Source organism: Aulostomus chinensis, chromosome 4 (assembly GCF_037954235.1).
Source record: "Aulostomus chinensis isolate RoL2024-O1b breed Wild chromosome 4, RoL_Achi_v1.0, whole genome shotgun sequence".
NCBI lineage: Eukaryota > Metazoa > Chordata > Actinopteri > Syngnathiformes > Aulostomidae > Aulostomus > Aulostomus chinensis.
The window spans coordinates 6,110,183-6,130,925 of NC_141323.1; the positions used below are offsets into that span (position 1 = coordinate 6,110,183).

The window sequence follows — 20,743 nt, forward strand, 5'->3', positions numbered from 1 at the left end:
CATTTGCTCTTGACATTATCTCCAGGCTGCTGCCTCCTCAGCAAGATAAAGTTAATTGGGCCTCACTGGAAGCGTTCGAGGCCTGTCCTTTCAAACGCTTCTCCAGGAAGCGTGCCGTCACGAGTGGCACCCATCGGGGCCTCGCTCGTCGGCTCTGACAGCCAACATGAGAATTAATGAGCTCAAAAGCAGCTCAGAGATGGACGAGACACCGGAGTCAAACGGGTCCGAGCCTGTTCAGACGAGTGATTCATCACTGCTGAATAAAGACAGAAGCAGACCAGCGTGTGATACGTCCTCTTTATTTCAGATTCGGATCCTCAGAGGAGTGACCCTCCCCCCGTTCTTCATATAAGACATGTTTTAGCCGTGTGAAAAACATGTTAGCATGTGTAAGTGATTTCTTCCTTAGGACAACTGAAAATGTTCAGCACCTCATGATCACAAATACAACTTAGGACCTTTAACTCAGGAAAATGGAGAACGTGAGTGATGGTTTGAGTTGAGCTGAGGCTCCGCCAGCCCGGCACCCACCGCTGTGGTGAAAATAACCAGCTGATCAACCTTAACCAATGATCTGTTCAATCTCTGACTTGACTGGGAAAGAACTGGCAGGAAAACCATGGCAGCAGCTTCCATGTCTGAAACTAAACTCAGCATCACCTCTGGAGGCTTGGAGCAGTCAAGGCCTCACAACAGCTGACAGCGAGCGCCACACGGTGGCCATACTGAGGAACCTCAGTCTGTCTGGAGTCTGAGCACCTTTGACCCTCTGATACAGAGGTTTGAACAGACCCAGATGTCCTGTCAGTGCTTTGCAAGACCCAAACCACTTCACAACCTGTTTTAGCTTCCCACATTCTGCAAGACTTAGAGCTGCGTGGAGCAGAGACACGGGCAAACATGTCAATGTGCGTTTGTAACAAACAAGAGACATGCGTGTGTCTGCTCCGGTTCCTGAGTCCATCCAGTTCTACATCCCAACAAGGTCTCTCTTCCTGAGTCTCATTTCTCTGCATGTGTCCCCTGGATGCATTCCAACACTGGAACATTTAACAGATAAATTTAGCACTGACAACAATCAGCATCCTCCATTTTGCTCACTGCGCCATCAGCTGGAAGTCCACACGTACAGAGGGGCTTGGTTCTCCCTCCCAGCGCCTGCAGACGAGCGCTGGTGTGACACCACACGCTGCTACCACCTGGTTTGTGAGTATCACCGTCTGAGGTGATGAAGCAATAATCTGAGTTGACGTTCACTTCCACGCTCACATAAAGACACAAACAGCCTCTTATTTTGCTCAGGTAATGAAAAATGGTGTTATTCACATACGAGCAGATTCTGTGGCTGAACAACCAGCCAGCTGACGTGGTTTGTTCTGAAGGTGTTCTAGAGTATGATTACGTTCTGGTACTTTTCTAGCAGGGATGTGTTCCTGAAGCGAAGCTGAGCTGAAGCTAAGGTGGCGCTCTCTATTAACGTGTTGGCGGACGAATACATGTTCTTTAACACCAGTAGCGCTTGTTGCTAATGTTTCACAAAACAAGACAACAGTGGAAATGAGAGTTGTGCTGCCGTGCGTTTGCTTTCCATTGCTGCGGTGCATTTTAGCCCCTCCCTCAAAGCACCACAAGGCCAAATAAGCATCCTGTTTGTTTATATATTTATTTGGTCTTCTTTATGTATTTCCACATTTTAAGGTTCAATGACTAATTGTGTTGAATGATCATGATCTCAACAGTGGGAGGGGACTGGGATGGTCACATGGACAGGGCAGCAACACGGCGAGAACTGATGGATTAACTGGAGCAGCTCTCCGGTTACCGGGAGGAGAAGGGAGAATATTTGCAGAGTGATCACTCGTGTTTACTCACCAGTGGCGTGAGGTGAAAATTGGCTTCTTGTTTAGTCTGAACACTATCAGGCTCAACGGGACCTGCAGAGCTACACAAGAACCCATGTCAAGGCATGAAAAGGTCGGGATGACAGACTCAGCAGCGACACCAGGACGATGATGCTGCCTGTTGGGGGTGTGGCTGGGGTGGCGAGCCTGGACCAACTCCAACAACCAATCACAAACAAAGACTAACAAGGAGCTTATAGATCTGGAGCAGGAGGAGGAAGTTGAAGTAGTGTATATTAAAATATTATTATCATTAATAGCTCTGTATCTGCTGATTTGGTCTAGTTGGCAGCACGTGTGTGTGTGTGTGTGTGTGTGTGTCAGACAGTCCCTAGTGGCGGTCGATGGCGGTGCTCTGTAGCAGGTTTGCCTGGGTCTGTGTTGAAGGTCTGAAGGCCGTCTGGAAGCCTGGTGGAGGGGACTGGAACTGGCTGGTGGGGGCCGGGTAGTAAGCCCAGCCAGCTCTGTGGGGGGTCTGCTGCCTCCGGAAGGAGCCGCTGTGAGAGGAAGGAGCCTCCATCTCTGTGAGCGCCTGTAAGGACTTGAGCCAATGTGGAGGAGTGTCGTCTTGAAGAGCATCCAGGCTGCTGCTGCTGGGCGCCGGGATCCCTGCAGACCACAGGCAGGAAGTCTTTACATCACAGCGTCTCTGTTCACCTCAGCGTGCTCATGCTAACGGCTTACATTCCTCTCTTCTACATGCTCTTTGCTCTGTTCGCTCCCCATGGCGAAGGTGTGAGGTGCATTATGGGTCATTTGATCTGTCTCGGTGTAACTAGGCAGAGTTCATCACACGTGAATCAAGACGTTTCTGATCACCTGCTCTTTGCCCCACACTCTTGTGAGTGTAAGCGGTAGACTAAGACGGCTACTTGGCCACCATGTTGGATCTGTGCAGAAACTCCTCAACTGCTGACCGATGGAGCAACACCAGCTTATTTCAATACTTTCGCCTTCATGTAGCTTTGACTGCACTCTGGAATTGCACGTTTTATTTTACTTTCTTCTTGCTATGTCATTGTAACTTCCATCTGATGAAATGCCTTCTGGATTCATTCCCTCTCTGATATTCTCTTTTAACATCTTTTAATGTCCTTCTCTTTTGTTGTGGAACGCTGGGCCGCAAGTTTTGTATGACAGGTGCTTAACAAATAAATGGAGAGACGCGGTTTTCTTCTTCTCCTGTCCATCTTAAATGTGTCTGTTGGTCAGAGGTGATTTTCTGAACACACTAAGTACCGACTGATGGAGGTGTAGGTGGCGAATTTGCAGTGAAAACCAAATCCAGATTTGCAAACAGAGTAACCTGTATGTTGTACTTCAGGTGTTTGTACTCTACTCCCTCCACTAATAATACATGTATTACAGTAGCACATCGTAGTACTTGCCCAGTCCTACCTGTGATGATGGCTGGGTCCATCCAGTTAGCTGTGCTGTCCCAATAAAATCTCCCAGACACCCCCTGTGCGCCTGTGTGGTTGATGCTGGATGAAGAGGAGGAGGAGGAGGTAGGCAGTCCTCCAAAGTTGATGTTGATGTTGGGTAAGAGAGCTCGGAGCCCGTCCTGCCACTCCTTCACCTTCCGACTTTCCACACAACTTCTGCTCTCTGCGTGGAGACAGGAGGAGGAGACTAGAGCTGAGTTTTACTGCAGTCTGGTGCTCATCCTGGTCACAAAGAGGTGGAGAGTCCAGTAAATATTTTCTGAGGTGGTTTACGGTGACGTATTTGGGGATTTTTATCTTTTTTAATTTTTTTTTAAGAGATGCATCAACATGCATTTTTCAGTTTTGATCTGATTATTCTTCATCCTGTGGCTCCATCCTTGAAGAACCCCCACGTCTCACAAGTGCAGCCACAACGTCTTCTCTCATATCACCACTCATGATGAACAGGACAGATATTTCTGCTCCCAGCACCACTGCCATGCTGCAATGAGAGTCCTGCAACAGCAGTCATGCTACTAAATCTGTAGTTCATGTAAACCACAGCGGGGGGGCACTATTCCGGAGCAGTACAGGCTACAGACATGGAACCATCAACACCTGCTCAGACTCACACTGGAGGACCCAATGGAACACAAGCATCCAACACTTACACCTGCTGGTTCAATGAAACTAAGGTGCACCAGGATGTGAGGGCCAGCTGTTCCCCATCCCCGCCATCACAGGGCTGTGTGGGCTGGCGGCCCCTGACGAGAGGCAGGTGGGTCAGCCTGATCTCCCAGATCAGGATCAGGTGTGGGGAGGTTATATAAAGCCCCGGGACCCAGGCGTCGGCGCTGACTCACCGGCCCTCTGCCAGAGCTCCAGTGAGCACCGCGTCTCCCTCAGTGGTCTGAGAGGCTCTCAGGTCTGCGTTCCCTCAACCGGCTCAGCAGCTGCTGGTCCGCTTCCTCCTGGTCCTCAGCTGCTCTCCCGCGGTGGAGGCTTTACAGAGATGTAGTGGTAACCCCAGACAGTTACCCCAGACACAAGCACTAGGAAGCCTTCTTACCCTCCAACTGGGGTGGAAGTCAACCCTTACACTTCATAGTGGGCAGAAGGGAGTGTGTGAGGAGCGGCTTCTGCTAGTTGGGTAGTATTTGGTGTTTTGTGGTTAAAGAGGCTCTCCTACTGACTTTGACCCACCGTGTTTAAGTAGATATTGTTGATCAAGTACAACACTGGTACAACTTCTCTAATGCTACATAACTGGTTATCAGCTGCTGTGATCCGCCTTGCACCCTAAGAGCAGCGTGGCTGAGCTGTGGTTGAGCGCTGGAAGCGTTCTGAGCTCCGTCTAATGAGACGCTGCACACGGCAGGCATCACGAGGACCGCAGCCTTTCCAGTTACCATGGATCTATGAATAATACATACTAATTGACAGCATGATTGCTCTGCAACTTACTCATCAATCCTCACAGTTAGCGCCTTAAAATATGGCGAGAAATGTAAGAAAACTATGACAATGCTGAGAAGTGCTGGTGTATTTTTGAATGCCTCGATACGTCTGATGACAACTTCTTTTAATTATGAACTTTTTCAATCAAATTCTGTTAAGCAAATATTAAATGGATGAGAAGGAAACGTCCGCCCACATCTCAGTATTCTCCCGTGATCTTTGCTTAGCCCTCACCCTGCCCCTTTTTAAAATTTTAATCAGGCTGTCAGGAAGGGAGGCATGGCTGGCATTCTCATCATCACCTATGTTTCCATTTGGATCCCCAGATAAACAAGTGCCGCCATGTTTAATTTATGAGACTGAGAGCCGCCTTCAAAATGTATTTTAGACAAGTTATCCAGTGCCATCCTGGAATTGTTTACCACTAAAATAGTGGATAAGAGGAAGGTTGTTTGTCGATGCTGCCTCATCTCTCCCAACTGCTTTCGTTTTATAGTCAGTATCTTGTGGGTTGAGATGTCTGAGCCTGAGATTGAGCAGCATTACTGGTAAATTCTTAATGAGATCATTGCAGCTCAAAAGATGGTGGATGATTCGTGTAAGTGGAGAGAAGGGATTGTTTCTGCACAGCTCACTGTACAGAAAGTCACTGGCTAAACAGCTCATGGTCTCCCTGCTAGAAGTATATTTCACGCTTACAATCAGAACTCTTTTCTCATCAATAACTTGTGAACATGCGAGGAGGAGGTGGAACCTGATGATCTGACTCCAATGCTCTTGAATAGGAGTAAATCCCTGTAACTGGGCTCCAGCTGAGCTGCGAAGCCTGAAACCAAAAGCACAGGGCTGAGGGTGCTGCCTGTGGTCACGTATACCTGGAATGTTCAGGTAGAACATGCATTCACATCCTTCAGCCCAAGTATCTCACCTCCTCCAACCACCATCAAAGCCAGGCGGTTGGCGAGTCACTGTGTTAATGTGACAAAATCCATCGCCTTTCTGCTCATTTGCCTCCTTATCACCAGCAGGACACGGCGGCCTCTCTGGCCTTCTCCTGATGATAAGCTAGCTGGAGGTCAAGAGAGGGGCTGGATAAAGATGGAGTGGCTACTGGAGCGTGCTAAATTAAATTAGCATTTCATTTTGCTGAGGCAGATAGAAACGCAGCACTGTAAGTGATATTCTAACCTCTCCTCACATAGCGGGCCTTTCCCAGGAAGGGGCGGGCCGGGGCTGAACTTGCATTCTCAGGAGTTTGGGATGCTGAATGCTGCTTGTTTGTTTTTCATTTTCACGATTACCAAAGGGCTTGCTGAGATGAGACTTTTCCGCTTGAAATGACCGTGGATAATGATCAGCTCAGGAGATGCTCATAGCTGGAGGTGAGCTGCACCTCAAATGGCTCCGAGATCTCTGAAAAAGTACATATCATTTCGCCGAAGTCATCACATAGTGAATATGTAAACAGTTTCTTGCCTAAAAAGGATATTAAACTACCTTTGGTGACACAGAACAGCACAACTACTGGCAGGGGCAAGAACTCATTCTGTCTAGATGAGTATTCTGAATAAGGGGAGTGGCCAAGACTGATGACCTTCACTAGTCCAGACCGGAGGAAGGCCTCAGTTCCATTCAGAGTGGAATCCTTCAGTGACTCTCAGGTACGGAGGTTCTACACTGAACACATGCTTGGGTTTGTGGGTTTTCCTCATGATCATTTGTGCAGTTTGGGGGGTTGTGTTTTCCACAGTAATCAGACATAAGCACGGCATCTTCCAGATGAAAACTACACACAAAATTACAAAAAGTGACTTATTATCCCGTTAAGGCCTGATGCAGACTCACATCTGAATCATCACCTCCATGGAAAAGTCAATTAACCAAATGAAAGTCGTGACCTTGCTGCCAAAGATAGAGCCGGGGACACAGACGCAGCTTTGGTAGGAAAACTGACTCATCGCGCCCGGCCGTCCTGCTCTGTTCACCACGTTACAAATCTGCAGCTGTTGATTGTGGGTGAAAAAGAGAAAACAGTCAAAAACATCAGGTCCAGTTTTTCCAGGTCATCTCATAGGGAGGAGAAATATGGATTCTTGGTGACATGATCACGTCAATGCAGTCATGTGATCACACACAGAGTATCTAGTGTTACTTCTATGCATCTGTCTAATGATGCTGGCTCTCAGTGAATCAGCGAAACTCATAAATGCAGATGAAGTTCGCCACACGATGTGAAACGATGCTCCAACGCTGGGGTAACAGCTCAGGCAGCACCGTCCAGCTGCTCTCTGAGAAAAGCTAAATCCACCTGAGGTGTCAAATATGAGAGGAGGATGTGCTGCCACCAAGTGGTCAATAAGTATACATTTGCCCACAAAGCCGACGCAGAAAGGACTTCACTATTTACCGGCTGTTTCTGGAAACTCGCATGGATCAACAACAACAGTCATTAGTAAGCTGGTTGCTCTTTGGACAGGTGTGGGTGGGGTCCACCCGTGGGGGTGCACTGATGTCACTAGGTAACGTAACAATCTGGCCCATAACCTGCACTGCTATTCAACATGTTTGTGCTAGAGTTGTCACTCAAACACACTTCGCCAGCAGACAGCGACAGTGCGGGATTTTACTCCCACACAGCCGACGTTTTCTTTCGCTTTTGTTTGAACACCAGCAAAAAGGAAGCAGCAGGATGGCGGTGCAGGACAGCACACGTACCAACGCTGAAACCTCAACAGGTTTATCCGCCAGCTAGTGACTATAGACAGCTGCCAAAAAGACAAAACTGTGTAATCCCCATGTTCAGACATTATATGAGAACAGGTGAGACCTTCCAGACCTCCCTGTGTCAGGCTCACCTGTGATGGGGTGTCCTCCCAGCCCAGTACTGTGACGTCCAGGCAGAACAGTCAAGTCCAAAAAGCCACTGTGAGAGGCGGAGGCTGCAGTGCTGACTGAGTGGTTCAAACGCGCAAAATTACTGTGTGAGGTGGAATCCATCCAAGACTGACGAGAAGCTGAGGAGGAGGAGGAGTTATTGGAGGAGGAGGAGGAGGATGAAGAACGGTGGGAGGGAAGGCTGAAGGAGCAGTAAACCCCCCGGTGAGGGCTGTGAGAGTAGTGGTTGGAGAGGCTGTTGTTGGGTGGGAGATGGTGGTTAGGCGAGGAGGTCAGCAGGGGCCCACGCCTCCTCTGGGGGAAGGAGCAGGGAGACGGGGCGGGGCTAAATCTGTCCTCAGCAGGGGGCTCCTTCTCAATGAGGTCAGCCAGTGCCTTGCGGGTGATGTCGAAGGGATCAAACCCCAGATCGTCCTCCTGCTGCTGTTTAGATGAGCCGAAGCCGAACGCCGCCTGCCAGTCTGTGGACGACGACACCGGGATGGTATCTGCCAACACACAGCGGATGAGCTGAGCTCTGCTGGACTCTGCACTCTGCTCAGCTGCTACACCGATTCAACGCACATTCTGTCATTTTAAACATGTGGGTTGTTACATGATGGGGCAAAAAAATAGAGCTGCTACATGCAGTCGCAGACCTGTGTGGTGTCCAGTGGTTCTGTCACTACGCTCAGTGAGGCTTCCCCCTCCTTCTGACCTTTATCATAAATCTATGCGCAAATGTATGAAAGCGTGAAAGGGAGCGCCGGAACAGCTCCTTCAATTCAATGTTGGTGTGGAGTTGACGTGTTGCCCGTCAGCTGGGGGGGGATATTTCGTGACTGCACTGGTTAATGTAGTGTAAACATTCAAAATGGCTTCATGACAGTTTTACAGCGCTATGGTAGAGCCTGTAAAAGTAGGCCTAGTGTCACAAGTCGATGTTAACAAAACTGACTCACAGGAGGGATCTGATCGTAGACGACATCCTCCCGTGATAAATGACTCATCAGAGCACTGGAGTCCAGAGATTTCCCTCTTTTCATCAAGCCTACCTGAGGTGAAGAGGCTCTGTGGTTCTGGTGCTGTGGGCCAGTCAGCGTGGCCGTGTACGGAGCTGGAGAGACTGTGCGGTCCACTGGGGAGGGGGTTCGGGTGTCTGAAGTTACTGTTGTCTGAGAACAGTGACTGGGAGTCTGTAGCAGCCTCTTCAAACAGCGATCGAGCTTTACGACCCGGGATGCTGACGGGAATGATGAGGCTTGGCTTACTGAGGCCAGGGGGGGGCGATGGAGAGTCGCTGCATGGGAGCTGTGGGGAGGGGGGAGGGAGGGAGGCTGCTCAACAAACATTCTACAGCACATTCACACATTATTTTCGCAGATGGAGAGTCAGTTTCTTACCACTTCACCGTTGCCCTCAATGGCGATGTCTGGCAGTCTGTCGCTGGGGCTGTAGATTGAAATAAGAGACTAAATATTTGAACGCATCGCAGCAACAAGCTGAGCGAGAAGAGTTCCATCCTTGAATGTTAGTCAAGTCAAGTCAGTTTTATTTCTATAGCGCCAAATCACAACCAAAGTTATCTCATGACACTTTACAAGCAGAGCCAGCTCCATACTGCAGCTTTGGCTTAAAATGCGTCTCGCGTCATGGAACCTCATCAGGTTTAAATGACAACTTGTTTGGCAGCTTTCACTCGTGCTAAAGCAAACAGTCGTTTTTAAGAAGGGACCTGCAGCGGCGCTGAATTTGTTTTGTTGTTGTTTTTCTTTTTTTTTTATTTGCTCATAAAGAACCTATTTAGTCTCGTTTCAGACATGAAATAACAGTCATTATCAACCGTTTCACTGGTTTTGTCTGCACACATTTTGGGTTGTCATGCAGGAAATTGTATTAAGACCAGCTTGTCTGCCCTAAAACTGCTCATTTTCATTTTGCAGACTGCTTGTCATTTGCTACATAGTCGGAGATATTCTGAAAACTCTTAATGCTGCAACAACAAGTTAATGACATTCTTATTTTAGTGAAACAATTACAGATTACGTTTGGATTCATGTCTTGAAACTGGATCAAAAGCGGATAATGAATAAGCATTAATCTGGTTTACCTTGCAAGGTCACAGTGTGAAGAGAAAGGGGAGAGGGTCCGCGCGGGGCCGTGGCTGAGGCTGGGTTCGGGCCCCTCAGGACTCGCGTGTTCCGAGTCGGAACAGTCTAGCGGCGGACTCTTCCTGTAGTCTGATGACAAACCATTGGTTGTCTTCCCTGAAGGTTGTAAAGGCAGCCAGCCATCTTTACTGGCGCTGTTGGACCTGCGAGATCACACAGATGGAGAACATTCAGGTGGTGATCCACTCCGACACTGACCGGCTCCTTCACTTCCTCTAAGTATCACTGAGTCTTTTGATTTTGGGATGATTACTCTGATGGATATTGCACAGCTACGTCTGAGTGTATATGGCGAGCATCTAACCGACTCATTCCTGCTCACACATCTCCTCAACATCAACCCCTCAAGATCCAGCTCAGTCCAGAATTAAAACCTGAAAACAAAATGGTCACCTGAATGATGGACATTCTTGGCACAATAAAGCCTCAAACCAGCACGGCACTCCAGCGTAATATAAAGTAGATCCTGTTCTACATATTCCAGTGCTGGAACTGGAGCCGTCAGCGCTGGAAAGGGAGTGTGAGCACGTTTGTGTCCGGGTGCCGGGTTTGTCAACTTCCGGAAACAAAGTTCTAAATAAGTATGATGGTCACAAATGTTGACGGAAATGCCGTCATGCAGTAGGATAAGAAATGTCTTAATTGGAAAAATAATAAGCTGAATGTGACAAAATGATTTGATTTGATTTGACAATTGATTTATTCCAGATGTTTACTTTCGGGGGCGCGCCACGGTTACGGTTAGACGGGACTTAGAGGAGGAATTAGAAGAATGTCTGTTTATTTTTTAATTTATGATTTGGCAACTTCTGCAATGAAATAAAAGTTCCTCAAATGTGGTGGTGCACCGAGTCAAGCGTGCTTCAAGAGAAGAACAGCTCGGGGAAATGCGCGGCCCCCCAGGCCTCCTGATCGATGCCGCTGAATGACCCTTCACTGTAACCTTTACTTCTGCTTCTGTGAGGACAAATTCAGTGTATAAATCAGTGATAATGGTGTTCAAATAGTATTTGTTTGTAACTTTTAATTGAAGGGAAAGGAAACAGAAGTGAGCCACTCCGACTGGATGACAGCCACCCTACCGCTAACTCCATCTGGGCAGACGCCTGCCTCCTATTCTAGCTATTTAAGGTGTGAACCGTCTGGTGTGGGGGATCAAGCCCACTGTGTGCAGGGTTCAATGTGTTTTGTTTTGACTCGGGTCCCAGTGGCGCTGCAGCTGTGTGTGGCTGTAATTTTTGTGCTGCCACACAACACCAGTCAGTCAGCCTTAGTGACCTGTAGCACACCATCAGCCACATCAATTTGCTCAGGTTTAAATCTAAAAATTCTCTTGTCTGCATCTGTTATTGTGGTGAGGTGTCATTGCCATGCAGCACACACACACACACACACACACACACACACACACACACACACCTCTGTAAAGAATTGGCTTTTCCCTTTGGTTTGTCCCCCGACGCCGCTGAGGTCTGTAGAAAGGTCGGGTTTGTTTTGTAGAGGTCTTGAAGTAGTTTCTGCTCGTACTCTTGATGCTTTCCTGCCTGGAACCAAGAGAACACATCAGTGGGAACTTAAAATGAAACCAAACACCATCTGCATCCATCACAGTGAAAGAGTAGTAATAGCAGCAGTCGCAGCAGCAGAGGTATAAGTAGTATTTTCTCAACAACTAACCATCTCACCTGCATCTCCTCTTTTGTAAAACTAGCAGCCTCGTCTCCCAGCTCATGTAGATACATGCAGTCTGGCTTGGGGCACTGCGTGCTCTTTAAAAAGTAACTGCAATATTTAGTTGTTCCTAAAGAAGCCTGAAAAACACAAAACAAATCCAACTGGAAGATCAATATTCCGAGCGAGGCAGGTGACACCCCCCACCACCACCACCCCCAGCTACACTACCTTGAGCGTTCTTCCATCGACCACTACGTTGTTGACACACTGGATGGCTCTGAGTGCATCTTCAGAGCGTATAAATGTGACATAGGCACTGGCACTGGGCCCCTGGGGGCAAAGACACACGTGCTATAAACGCAGGCGAGCAACGACCAGCGCGACACCACACCAGAGTATTTACCTGAGCCTCACCTGTGAACCAGCATACGATGTGCTGTTGTTGATCACCACTTTGTGAATCTTCCCAAATTTCCCAAAATATTCTGGCCTCTTTAAAACCTGGGAAACACAACAATGGCAATAATAATAATAACAATAATGGTAATAATACTACAATAATAGCATCATTTTTCTTTGGTGAACACGTTTGATTGTTTTCAGAAACTCAAAGCTTGGTGACTTAGCTGCTGTGTACATCAGGCCGATGATCCTTCTGGATTTGGTTCTGCTTCTGTATGGTGAGACTTGCTTGTGTTTATTAGAAGTCTGCCTACTGTTTTGCACTGAAGCTCGAGGTTCCCTCCCAGGGAAATGGAAGCTATGACGTCGGTTTTGCGGCGTCGGAGGATTCAAAGTGTGTTGGTAATTTTACTGTCACACCATCACACAGCTGCAGCACTGCAGTGAACCCACAACGTGTCCATCCCTGTTTGACATTTAAAGAAGCACCAGGGAGCTGAGATTCACCGCCTGACCGCCAGTTAGCTTAGCACAATGACTGTTTGTGAATGGGCGTGTTAGCAAACCGCGTCAGACATCATCAAATACGCTTTTCTCCAAAAACAGTCTGTGTCTGATCATCAGATACAGTTTTTTCTTGGCGCCTGCATTAACCCTCATTCCATCTTTGTGTTCCGAGAAGCTGCAGGTTAATGACACCCAGGCACGATGTAGCGGATTGCTAATTCAATCAGACCCGTTTTTTTTCTTGTCATTGTGCTGCTTTACGATCAGTAAGGCACCAACGGTGAGTCTGACCACACCTGATTTTAAGTGACTACTAAGACTGGATCCTTGATATTTGAGGTTGAAACGTATTTTTTCTTTTTCTTTGTTTTGGTAAATTCTCTGAAAGTAAAACAAATTCAATCATTTTTTACTTCAAAATGAAGAGCAGGAGGGATTTTTTTTGGACGCACGTCCTCACAGATAGAAGACAGTGGAACAACGTCACTTGCTACTCCAAAGCTCAACTGTTGAGTGTGTAGGAAACAAACTATTAGCATTTTGATCGATGCAAATCATTAGCATCCCCCTTGTTGACACGAGAATAGAGACTGTTGGTTCCTCAAATCGCTTGACAGAAGAGGGAACCCTCACATCGCCCCAGTGTTCACAAAGCATTGTGCTGTTTGTTTTAACTCAACTGTCACACAGCCTGGCATCGTCCTCCGCCGCTGGGAGGATAATCAATACGTTCAAGGATATTTATGGCAGTAAACATCAGAGACACCATCAGTCACGGTCTGCACACAGTTGCTGCTGTTTTCAGGAGTGAGCGACAACATGCAGGCTGAACTCAACACCATGAAATACTCATTTTTGCCCAAAATAAACCAAAAATCAGACCAAGGTCAAGCAGTTGCATCCAGTTAGTGTGTCTGATGACAGTGCAGTTACTGTTCACCTCAAGGTCGGCCAGCCTCTGGGACAGCCCCACAACGAACACCAGGTTCTTCTGCACCACTCGCACGCTAGCTAGATGTTTGCGGTTCTCGGTCATCTTCTGCTTCTTCTCATTCTGCTTCTGCTTTTTCTCGTTCTTGATCCTCTGCAGCTCTTCCTGTGACAGTGGCGTGTACACCGCAGGGTCTTCTGGGTAGGGCTGCAGCGCACACACAGCAAGGGACAGTCAAAATCAACATCTCCTCGTATTCCACCACTGCTGAGACGTAATCAGTCCACGCTGCGCTACGTCCCAGGATGGGCATCGACCGATGAAGAGTGAGAGCGCTTTCCCTGAAGAGTACAGTGACAGAAGCTGAAGAATGAGAGACCTTTTATTATCCCTCAGAACTTTATTACTGATCGTGTCAGCTAACCTCAGAATCCACGTGATGTAGTATTGACCTTCTGTCACCGTGAGTGACACCTGATAGAAACTGTGTACGGGAATTTTAAAGGAGCAGGACAACGTGAATTCTGTTTCTCCAACTTTTTCAGGTCAATAAACATGTAAAGAATTTCCAAAAAACTCACAGAGCACAAAACAAGAACAGGTTCAGATATGTTTCACATTACAGCTCCCTTCCTCACAAGCTACAGGACGTTTGGCTCCACACTGGAAACCAACAAGTGTCCGACGTCCAACCCAGCTGTTGGTGCTTAGGTGGCTCTCAGGTGGGTCTGTTGACTTTGGTCTCTAGTCTTTAATGTATTTTCGCTTCACTAGAGCGTTAAATTATCCAGGTTTATGTGGAGCTTCCTCACCCTCATTGATCTTTATATCCTGGCACTCAACACCGGCACCAGTCCGGATCTCTTTTGTTGCTGCACTTTGACTCTTCAGGCCCAGAAGACTGTTGCTGATGTGACTTATGGTAGATAAGCTGGCGTTCTGGTGCTACTCCCAGACAGACGTTTGTATCATGAATGCAGAAGACGCCATCAAACACTGTGATACAGCAGGAAATCCTTTCTGCACAGTTCTGTTGGGTTAGGACACAAAACACTGAGCCCTCACACGTGGACTCATTGAATAGTTTGTCCAGCAGAGGGCGCTCTCACTCCACCATTCACAACCTCTCCGTGGGGCACACCCACTAAGGTAACATGTCACATTTGATACATGCTTCGAGAATCCAACAGTAGCGTTGAAATGACCTCGACCGTGACGTCACCAAATCAATGTTCTGGTGTACATTGAGTGAGAGACATGTGATGCCGTCAGCTGTCTTGGTCATGTCACGGTGTCTTTGCTGGAGGTCAACTCAGCATCATCCTCATTCTCTCCTTTTCCTTAAACCCACTGACCCAGAACGACTGCAAACATCTACATTCATCGGTACGAAACCACAATTTCCTTTAACCTTTTAGGAGACCAGGTAACATGGCCAAGAAAGCAGCCCGTTTTTTTGGCTCTTTATCAAACTAAAATATAAAAGAGGACACAATCTCATGTTGCTCAGGTGTTTGTGATGGTTTTTACCAGCTGAAATGATTCAATTACTTGATAGATATTTAGCAAAAACGATATCTGATGATATCTAAACATCTGCATGAGACTACGGTATTTTGAGTCAATATTCTCTTACCCTTCGACATGCAGGACAGAGGCCGTTCTCATCTGTCCTGATGCGGTGCCAGCAGAAGCGACAGATCTGGTATCCACAGGTGCAGGGGAAGAAGTTGACGTCATCGATCTCAAGTGGTTCCATACACAGCGGGCACTCCATCGGGTCATCCTTCACCTCGGGGCGCCCGGACATCCTACGACTCCACGCTGCTGAAGTGGGCTGTTGTCAGAGGACAGGACGGCAGGAGCTGCAAACAATGGAACAGAACGAGGACTTGGCTACAAATTGGAGGGACTTTAAAAATTCAAGAATGTGTAAAGGGTTAGTTTCACATTAGAAACGCAACTCAGTCCTGACGGATGCAACACAGCTTCCTATTTTTCAGTTTTGACAGCGATGAGACGAAGAGCTGACGGATTCAGTGTGATTCTTCTTCTGCTGGAATCTCAAACCAGACTAAAGGGGAAAGCAACTTGATCTCGAGCGGAGCCTGTCAATGACACTGAATTACAATGTGGCCTGCAGCAAAATTCAACTCTCAGCAAGGTTCTATACTGGTTCAGGGTTAATACTGCGTCAAAAAGGTCATCTTAATCCAATTCTGTGGCACTGCGATCTGTCTCCTCCTCCTCCTGTTCTACAGGCTTAAGAAAGCATCTTTGTTTGATACAGATCCCCATAAAAATGACATCAGATTTGTTAGGAGGTTTGTTCAATGAAAATAAGAAACAGTGTGAAAAAAATGACCTCATACATCGCAAATCATGTCACGATATCAGTCAAGATGATCACAATCAGATGCATCGGCTCAAAATGGTGCAGCCCTAGTTGGGTAGCAACAAGGCTATCCTTCCGTCTTCAGAAACCAGTATTCTGAGGGTTACAGGTCCCGCTCGCAACTCCACTCTGGCTTCAGGATAACTAGCGAGGGTGCAGAGGTTTGCTCTCCTGCCACTGAACCACAAGGGCTAATGAAGCTGTCAGGACGCAGCATTGTGTCACCAGGAGCGCAAGAGAAGATGTTAACTTTGTTTGGGTCGGTATCCAGATCCAATTAAACTCTTCTAAAACCCTCTGTGGGCAGACAATGCTGGTTAATTGGAGAGAAACGGAGAGATTCTGCAACACATGATTGACTTTACTGCATGAGCAAGCATTCAGCTAATGGAGAGATAATGAACGACACTGCAACACAAAACCATTCAGACATTTTGTTAGCAGGCTACTGGGCTGACTCACGACAGGAAGCCTTCCAAAGCTGCATGTCGAAGATGAACGATCGTAATCTGTGGATTTTCAATGTCAAGTCTGAATTGTTTGGTTTTTTTATAACTTAATCAGAATTACATTCCACAGCTTTTGTTTTTTCCAATCACCGTTCATAAACCATGGTTATCTCTTCTTGGCACTCAAGAACAAGTGACCACGGGAGGCAGCAGAGCTCGCCAGCCGCTAGCGATTCAGGCAGCACGGCTGTAAACTCTTCCCACGACAGCATTAAAGATACTCAGACATCATTTCTCATTAGCAGAGTCTCAGAACTGCATCTACCTCTGGGGCACACAAGATCTCTCCAAGCAGGCGGGAGAGCAAGTTAAAAATACCCTGCGTGTCCTGAGTGAGGAGGGGCGGAGTCCAGCGGGGGAGCAGTGGTCCTCCAACAGCCATGCTGCTGGACATGTATGGTCAACAGTGATTCCTCCTGCAGCTCAGCACAGGGGGGGGCAGGCTGCAGGCTGCTGCTGCTGCAGGGAATGAGCCTGAGCCGGTCCACTGTGACACTTGACCAGCCTGTTTAGTCCGGCCAGCCTTACTATCACCGAGAGCCACCGCTCGGTCCACGCTGAGTCAGCACAGACCGAATCTCCCAGTCGTCATTCACACAATGAGAAGCTGAGGCTGTAGAGCAGAAACGCTTCCTGACATTTTATAGAACAAACAAATCGGTGGTGAAAATAACCTGCAGATCAAGTGGTGGTGAACGCAGTCACTGGCTGCAGCCCTGGACGTAAGCAGTCTGGCCAGGGTCGCCGTGGTTTGGCCTTTAGGAGGACACCGCTGCAAAAGAGAGGAGTTTTAACTACATCTGAATTCATACGGGTGGAACATGAGACATACCTCACCACGCCACCGTCCTCCCTGACCATGACCCGAATCAGACATCAAAACTCTAAACCTGAGGATCGAATGTTTTGAGCAGCAGAGCCTTGCAGCTGGAGTGCTTGACTGCAGGTCAGTTAGGCCCTTAAAACTTCAGCTCTGTCCTTAATTCTTCAGAGGTGATCCTAATCTGCCGTAATCTAATAGTTTATAACAGAATTACACTGTCACTTTAGACTCAGGCCAGTTTTACTCTCCAGAGGAGCTCAAGTAATCAGATATAACATTGTGTGTCTTTATAATTCTGCTTTCCGAGTGGAAAAAGCGCCATTGTGCCTCATCAAGTCATGGCCGTGTTTCATTAAAGACTGACTCGAATGTCCACGTGATCCGTGGAGGCGGGACTTACTGGACACCAAAGGATTATCAGCCTGACAGTAACGGGAACAGGAAGCACACGTCCGCCACGGTTGGCGACACACAAATGTTTGCATAACGCCTCCGACCTGTGCAGTTGCAGCAGCTCTTAACCTCCTCAGAGACGACCAGGAGTTAACGTGCTGGCAGCGACGGTCAACACGCAAACACAGACCGCGGAGGTGCTTGGATGCCTGCGCCCATGTTTCTGTCACTGGTGGGGCAAGACACATTTGACACAGCAGCCATTTTCACAGTACAATCATAAATGCATGGCCTTTAGTTGCTTGCCTGGAGCTGTGACATCACTCGTTGCTGCGACCTGTTATTTGAAAGCTGCATTAATGTCTCTGTTGGCGATTCAAAGGCAGGGAGCAGATTAAGTGTGAAGCATGTGCAGATCGTGCAGCTCCTGTTCCTCATGCCAGCGCCGACAAACATCAAAGACATCAGCGCCGCGCTCGTCCGTCAGCTGATGGGTTGGATACGGAGGCTGCGGCCTCTAAGTAAAACCAGTTATTGTAGCATTTGAAGATCCCTCCATTCTTTTTATTCACACAAATTGTGGTGGCGCCGGTGGCATTCGCTGCCAGTCAGCACTTCTGTAATCATCTGATAATTGGGTCAAATATTGAGGTTTGATCCCCAGACGACACGCGGGGAAACGCTCCATTTTGGGTTTCATCCTTTGAATCCTACGCATGTTCATGTTTTACAGCAGAAGCTGGCGGCTACCAACAGAGCACAGGAACGTGTTGGTGTAAAAGTACATCTATGGTGATTGAGTTCACTCAAGGATGTGGAAAATATTCACCACATGGCTTTAATATGATTTTACAACTTTAACTGGAAATGGAAAATGTAATCAGCCCTGATGTGGACAACACGTCCTGGAAAAAAACAAGTATTCATGATATCAATAGGATTTAAGTAGCGTTTACCAGGGAGGAGAAATCTTTATTTTAAGACTTGCGGAGGTTCCTTGTTGTATCCAATTAGGCTGAAAAACGGCTTGGAGCTGACAAACAAACTTTTACCGAGTGAGAGGGTTCAAAGGGCAACTGAAGCATGCAATTTTTGACATTTAAGGATTCCAACTGGATCGTATAATCCCAATTAAAAAAGACCATTGATATAGTTTTCCTTTTGATTTGCTAAACGTTAAACAAAAGCTTCTGACTGTGCGCTGGATGGGGTCACCATGCACTACGTTGCGTGCAGGGTTTTTTCCTAAACAACTGTGATAATTTTGTTTTTCCTCCCCTGTCTTTCCTCGTTCTATTTTCAGTGTGTCACTGTTCTGTGGAGGTGCGTTGCTGGGGCATCAAGTTATAAACATGATGTTTCAGCACAGCAGCAGAGAAGCAAAGTCATGAACGTGTGTTTTCAGCCGGTAATGTAACGTGTCCGTGGTAAAGGTTTGGTGTTATTACCGTGACCCTGCTGCCATCCTAAAGTAACCCTCTGGTTGTCATTTACAGCTTCATTTTGCAATGGAATTATTGATTATTTAGCAGTCATATTAACCCTTTGGCAGCCGCAGGGTCGCTCTCTGTCGGTCCGGAGCGAAGATCTCTGGAGCGTCACCGACTTTGACCGATGAATCTGTGGTTCTAAAACATCTTTTTAGAGTTTTGATGCTGTCTTTTATGGAGAAAACAGCGACACCACCGCTCACTGTTCATTGGTGAGCCTGCCATACTGTACCACGTGACTCTGTCGACCAATCGGAGCTGTTGCAGGAAGCACCAGCAGGCGTGGGGAGCCCTGGTTGAGTCCCCGTTCGTATGTTTTCATACACACGTACATTCAAGTACAGCGCGTGCAAATGTCCACTCACAAGAACTAGACTCCTTCACGAGGGTCTACTGTCCTCAGTCTTTTAATGCCGACACAAACTTCTGTGTTTGCTTTGATGAAGGTGCCAGGAATTTCTGGCTCTGGACATATCGTAAAGTCACGCGCTACTTTAAGATCGAAGTAGTAATATATAATGCATAGCATCATGGAAGTACGCGTTCCGACACCGGTTATTACAATAGTACTACATCGTTAAAGTAGAACCGGCGGTGCTGTTATGACGCTTCCGCTCGGTGACGTCAAGCTACGGAGCTAAGTTATGAAGCTATGCTAACCGGCTTGGCTGTCAGCCCGGTATGCTACCGTTTACCGTCGGACGGCTCCGTGCGCTGCTCGCTGCCGTCTGTGACGTCTCCTCTTGTGCAAGGCAGTGACACGACACACGAGCCCCCGTGTGACGCTCGCGTCTGGCTGAGGGGGAGATGCTTCAGCCGCCTTCTAAACTCAGTTTGACGACGCTGGTCCACCAGGACAGTCACCCACCTCAGCGCTGCCAGGCTGGGGAGTCCACTCCGGGATGTGGGGTGAGAAGGCGGCGCGGCTGCGACGAGAGATCCGCTGCAAGAATCCGCCGTCCCGAGAACTTACTAGCATTTGTGTCGTCCAAACTACCGGCTTTTTGCGGGTTCATGAGTTGCCTTCCTTCTTGCAGCACAAACCACCATCTTACTGAGCGAAAACAGGGGCAACTGTACTTCCAACTCAGTGAGTCGGCGCATTTCGGCTTGATGTTGCTTGCGTGGGATGATGGGTATTGTAGTCCACCGCGGGGAAACCCACTTCCCTCTGGGATCGTTCAATTGTAACACATAATTCAGCCCAAGAAAATGTCTGTAGTGCGGTTTAAGTTTACGTGGCACCTAAAACAGGCGAATCACTGACAGTATTACCATGAAAATGTAGTAAAAGCTTGATGGCACTTCATGTTCTACCCCAGTCTTTATCCCTTTATTGACCATCACCAAGGCTCCAGCCCCCCCCCCCCCCCCCCGCGACGCTTGACAGGAATAAGCGGAAGACGATGGATGGATGGATGGATGGATTATTACCAATACTTTTGTTCTCAATGTCTCACTCTCTTTAAAAGAAAAAAAAAACAGCATGTTGACTCACCCAAACATCGAAGTTATTTGATTTAAGAGGAAATGGAACTTTAAAAAAAAAAAAGTGTTTGTTTGAATTTTACACCTTCAATTTTTGTGCTGGCTTTTTTCATTTTGCTGTGACAAACCTAATGAACCTCAGCTGTCAGTTGTATCCTCAAAATTAGGCTTGTAACTAAAAATGATACTGTCTCATTTTTAGTGAAAGTACTTTTTTTTTTTTTTAATATACGCTGCGTACTTCCTCCCTGAGACTGACCTTTGTACTCATCCACACCAAGAAAGAGATTTTCATAA

The 20,743-nt window shown here is 47.5% G+C and overlaps 1 protein-coding gene across 9 annotated transcripts; it reads right to left on the reverse strand.

Annotated features, from left to right (window-relative positions):
- Positions 1 to 267: 267 nt before the first annotated feature.
- cnot4b (CCR4-NOT transcription complex, subunit 4b) lies at positions 268 to 20,086 on the reverse strand. Of its 9 annotated transcripts, none has more exons than XM_086201258.1 (15): positions 19,827 to 20,086; positions 16,927 to 17,024; positions 15,313 to 15,456; positions 14,985 to 15,213; positions 13,358 to 13,555; positions 11,923 to 12,009; positions 11,737 to 11,838; positions 11,520 to 11,645; positions 11,254 to 11,378; positions 9,774 to 9,977; positions 9,067 to 9,115; positions 8,719 to 8,974; positions 7,645 to 8,172; positions 3,303 to 3,512; positions 268 to 2,513 (listed from the first exon to the last, which is right to left on the reverse strand). In XM_086201258.1, the coding sequence occupies exons 4-15, from the start codon at positions 15,156 to 15,158 to the stop codon at positions 2,236 to 2,238; spliced, it is 2,337 nt and encodes a 778-aa protein (XP_086057384.1). In that variant the 5' UTR covers positions 15,159 to 15,213; positions 15,313 to 15,456; positions 16,927 to 17,024; positions 19,827 to 20,086; the 3' UTR covers positions 268 to 2,235. The 9 variants fall into 9 exon arrangements, with proteins under 9 accessions (XP_086057384.1, XP_086057379.1, XP_086057381.1 ...); XM_086201253.1 differs by having other exon boundaries at positions 19,654 to 20,086; XM_086201255.1 differs by having other exon boundaries at positions 19,647 to 20,086.
- Positions 20,087 to 20,743: the final 657 nt, after the last annotated feature.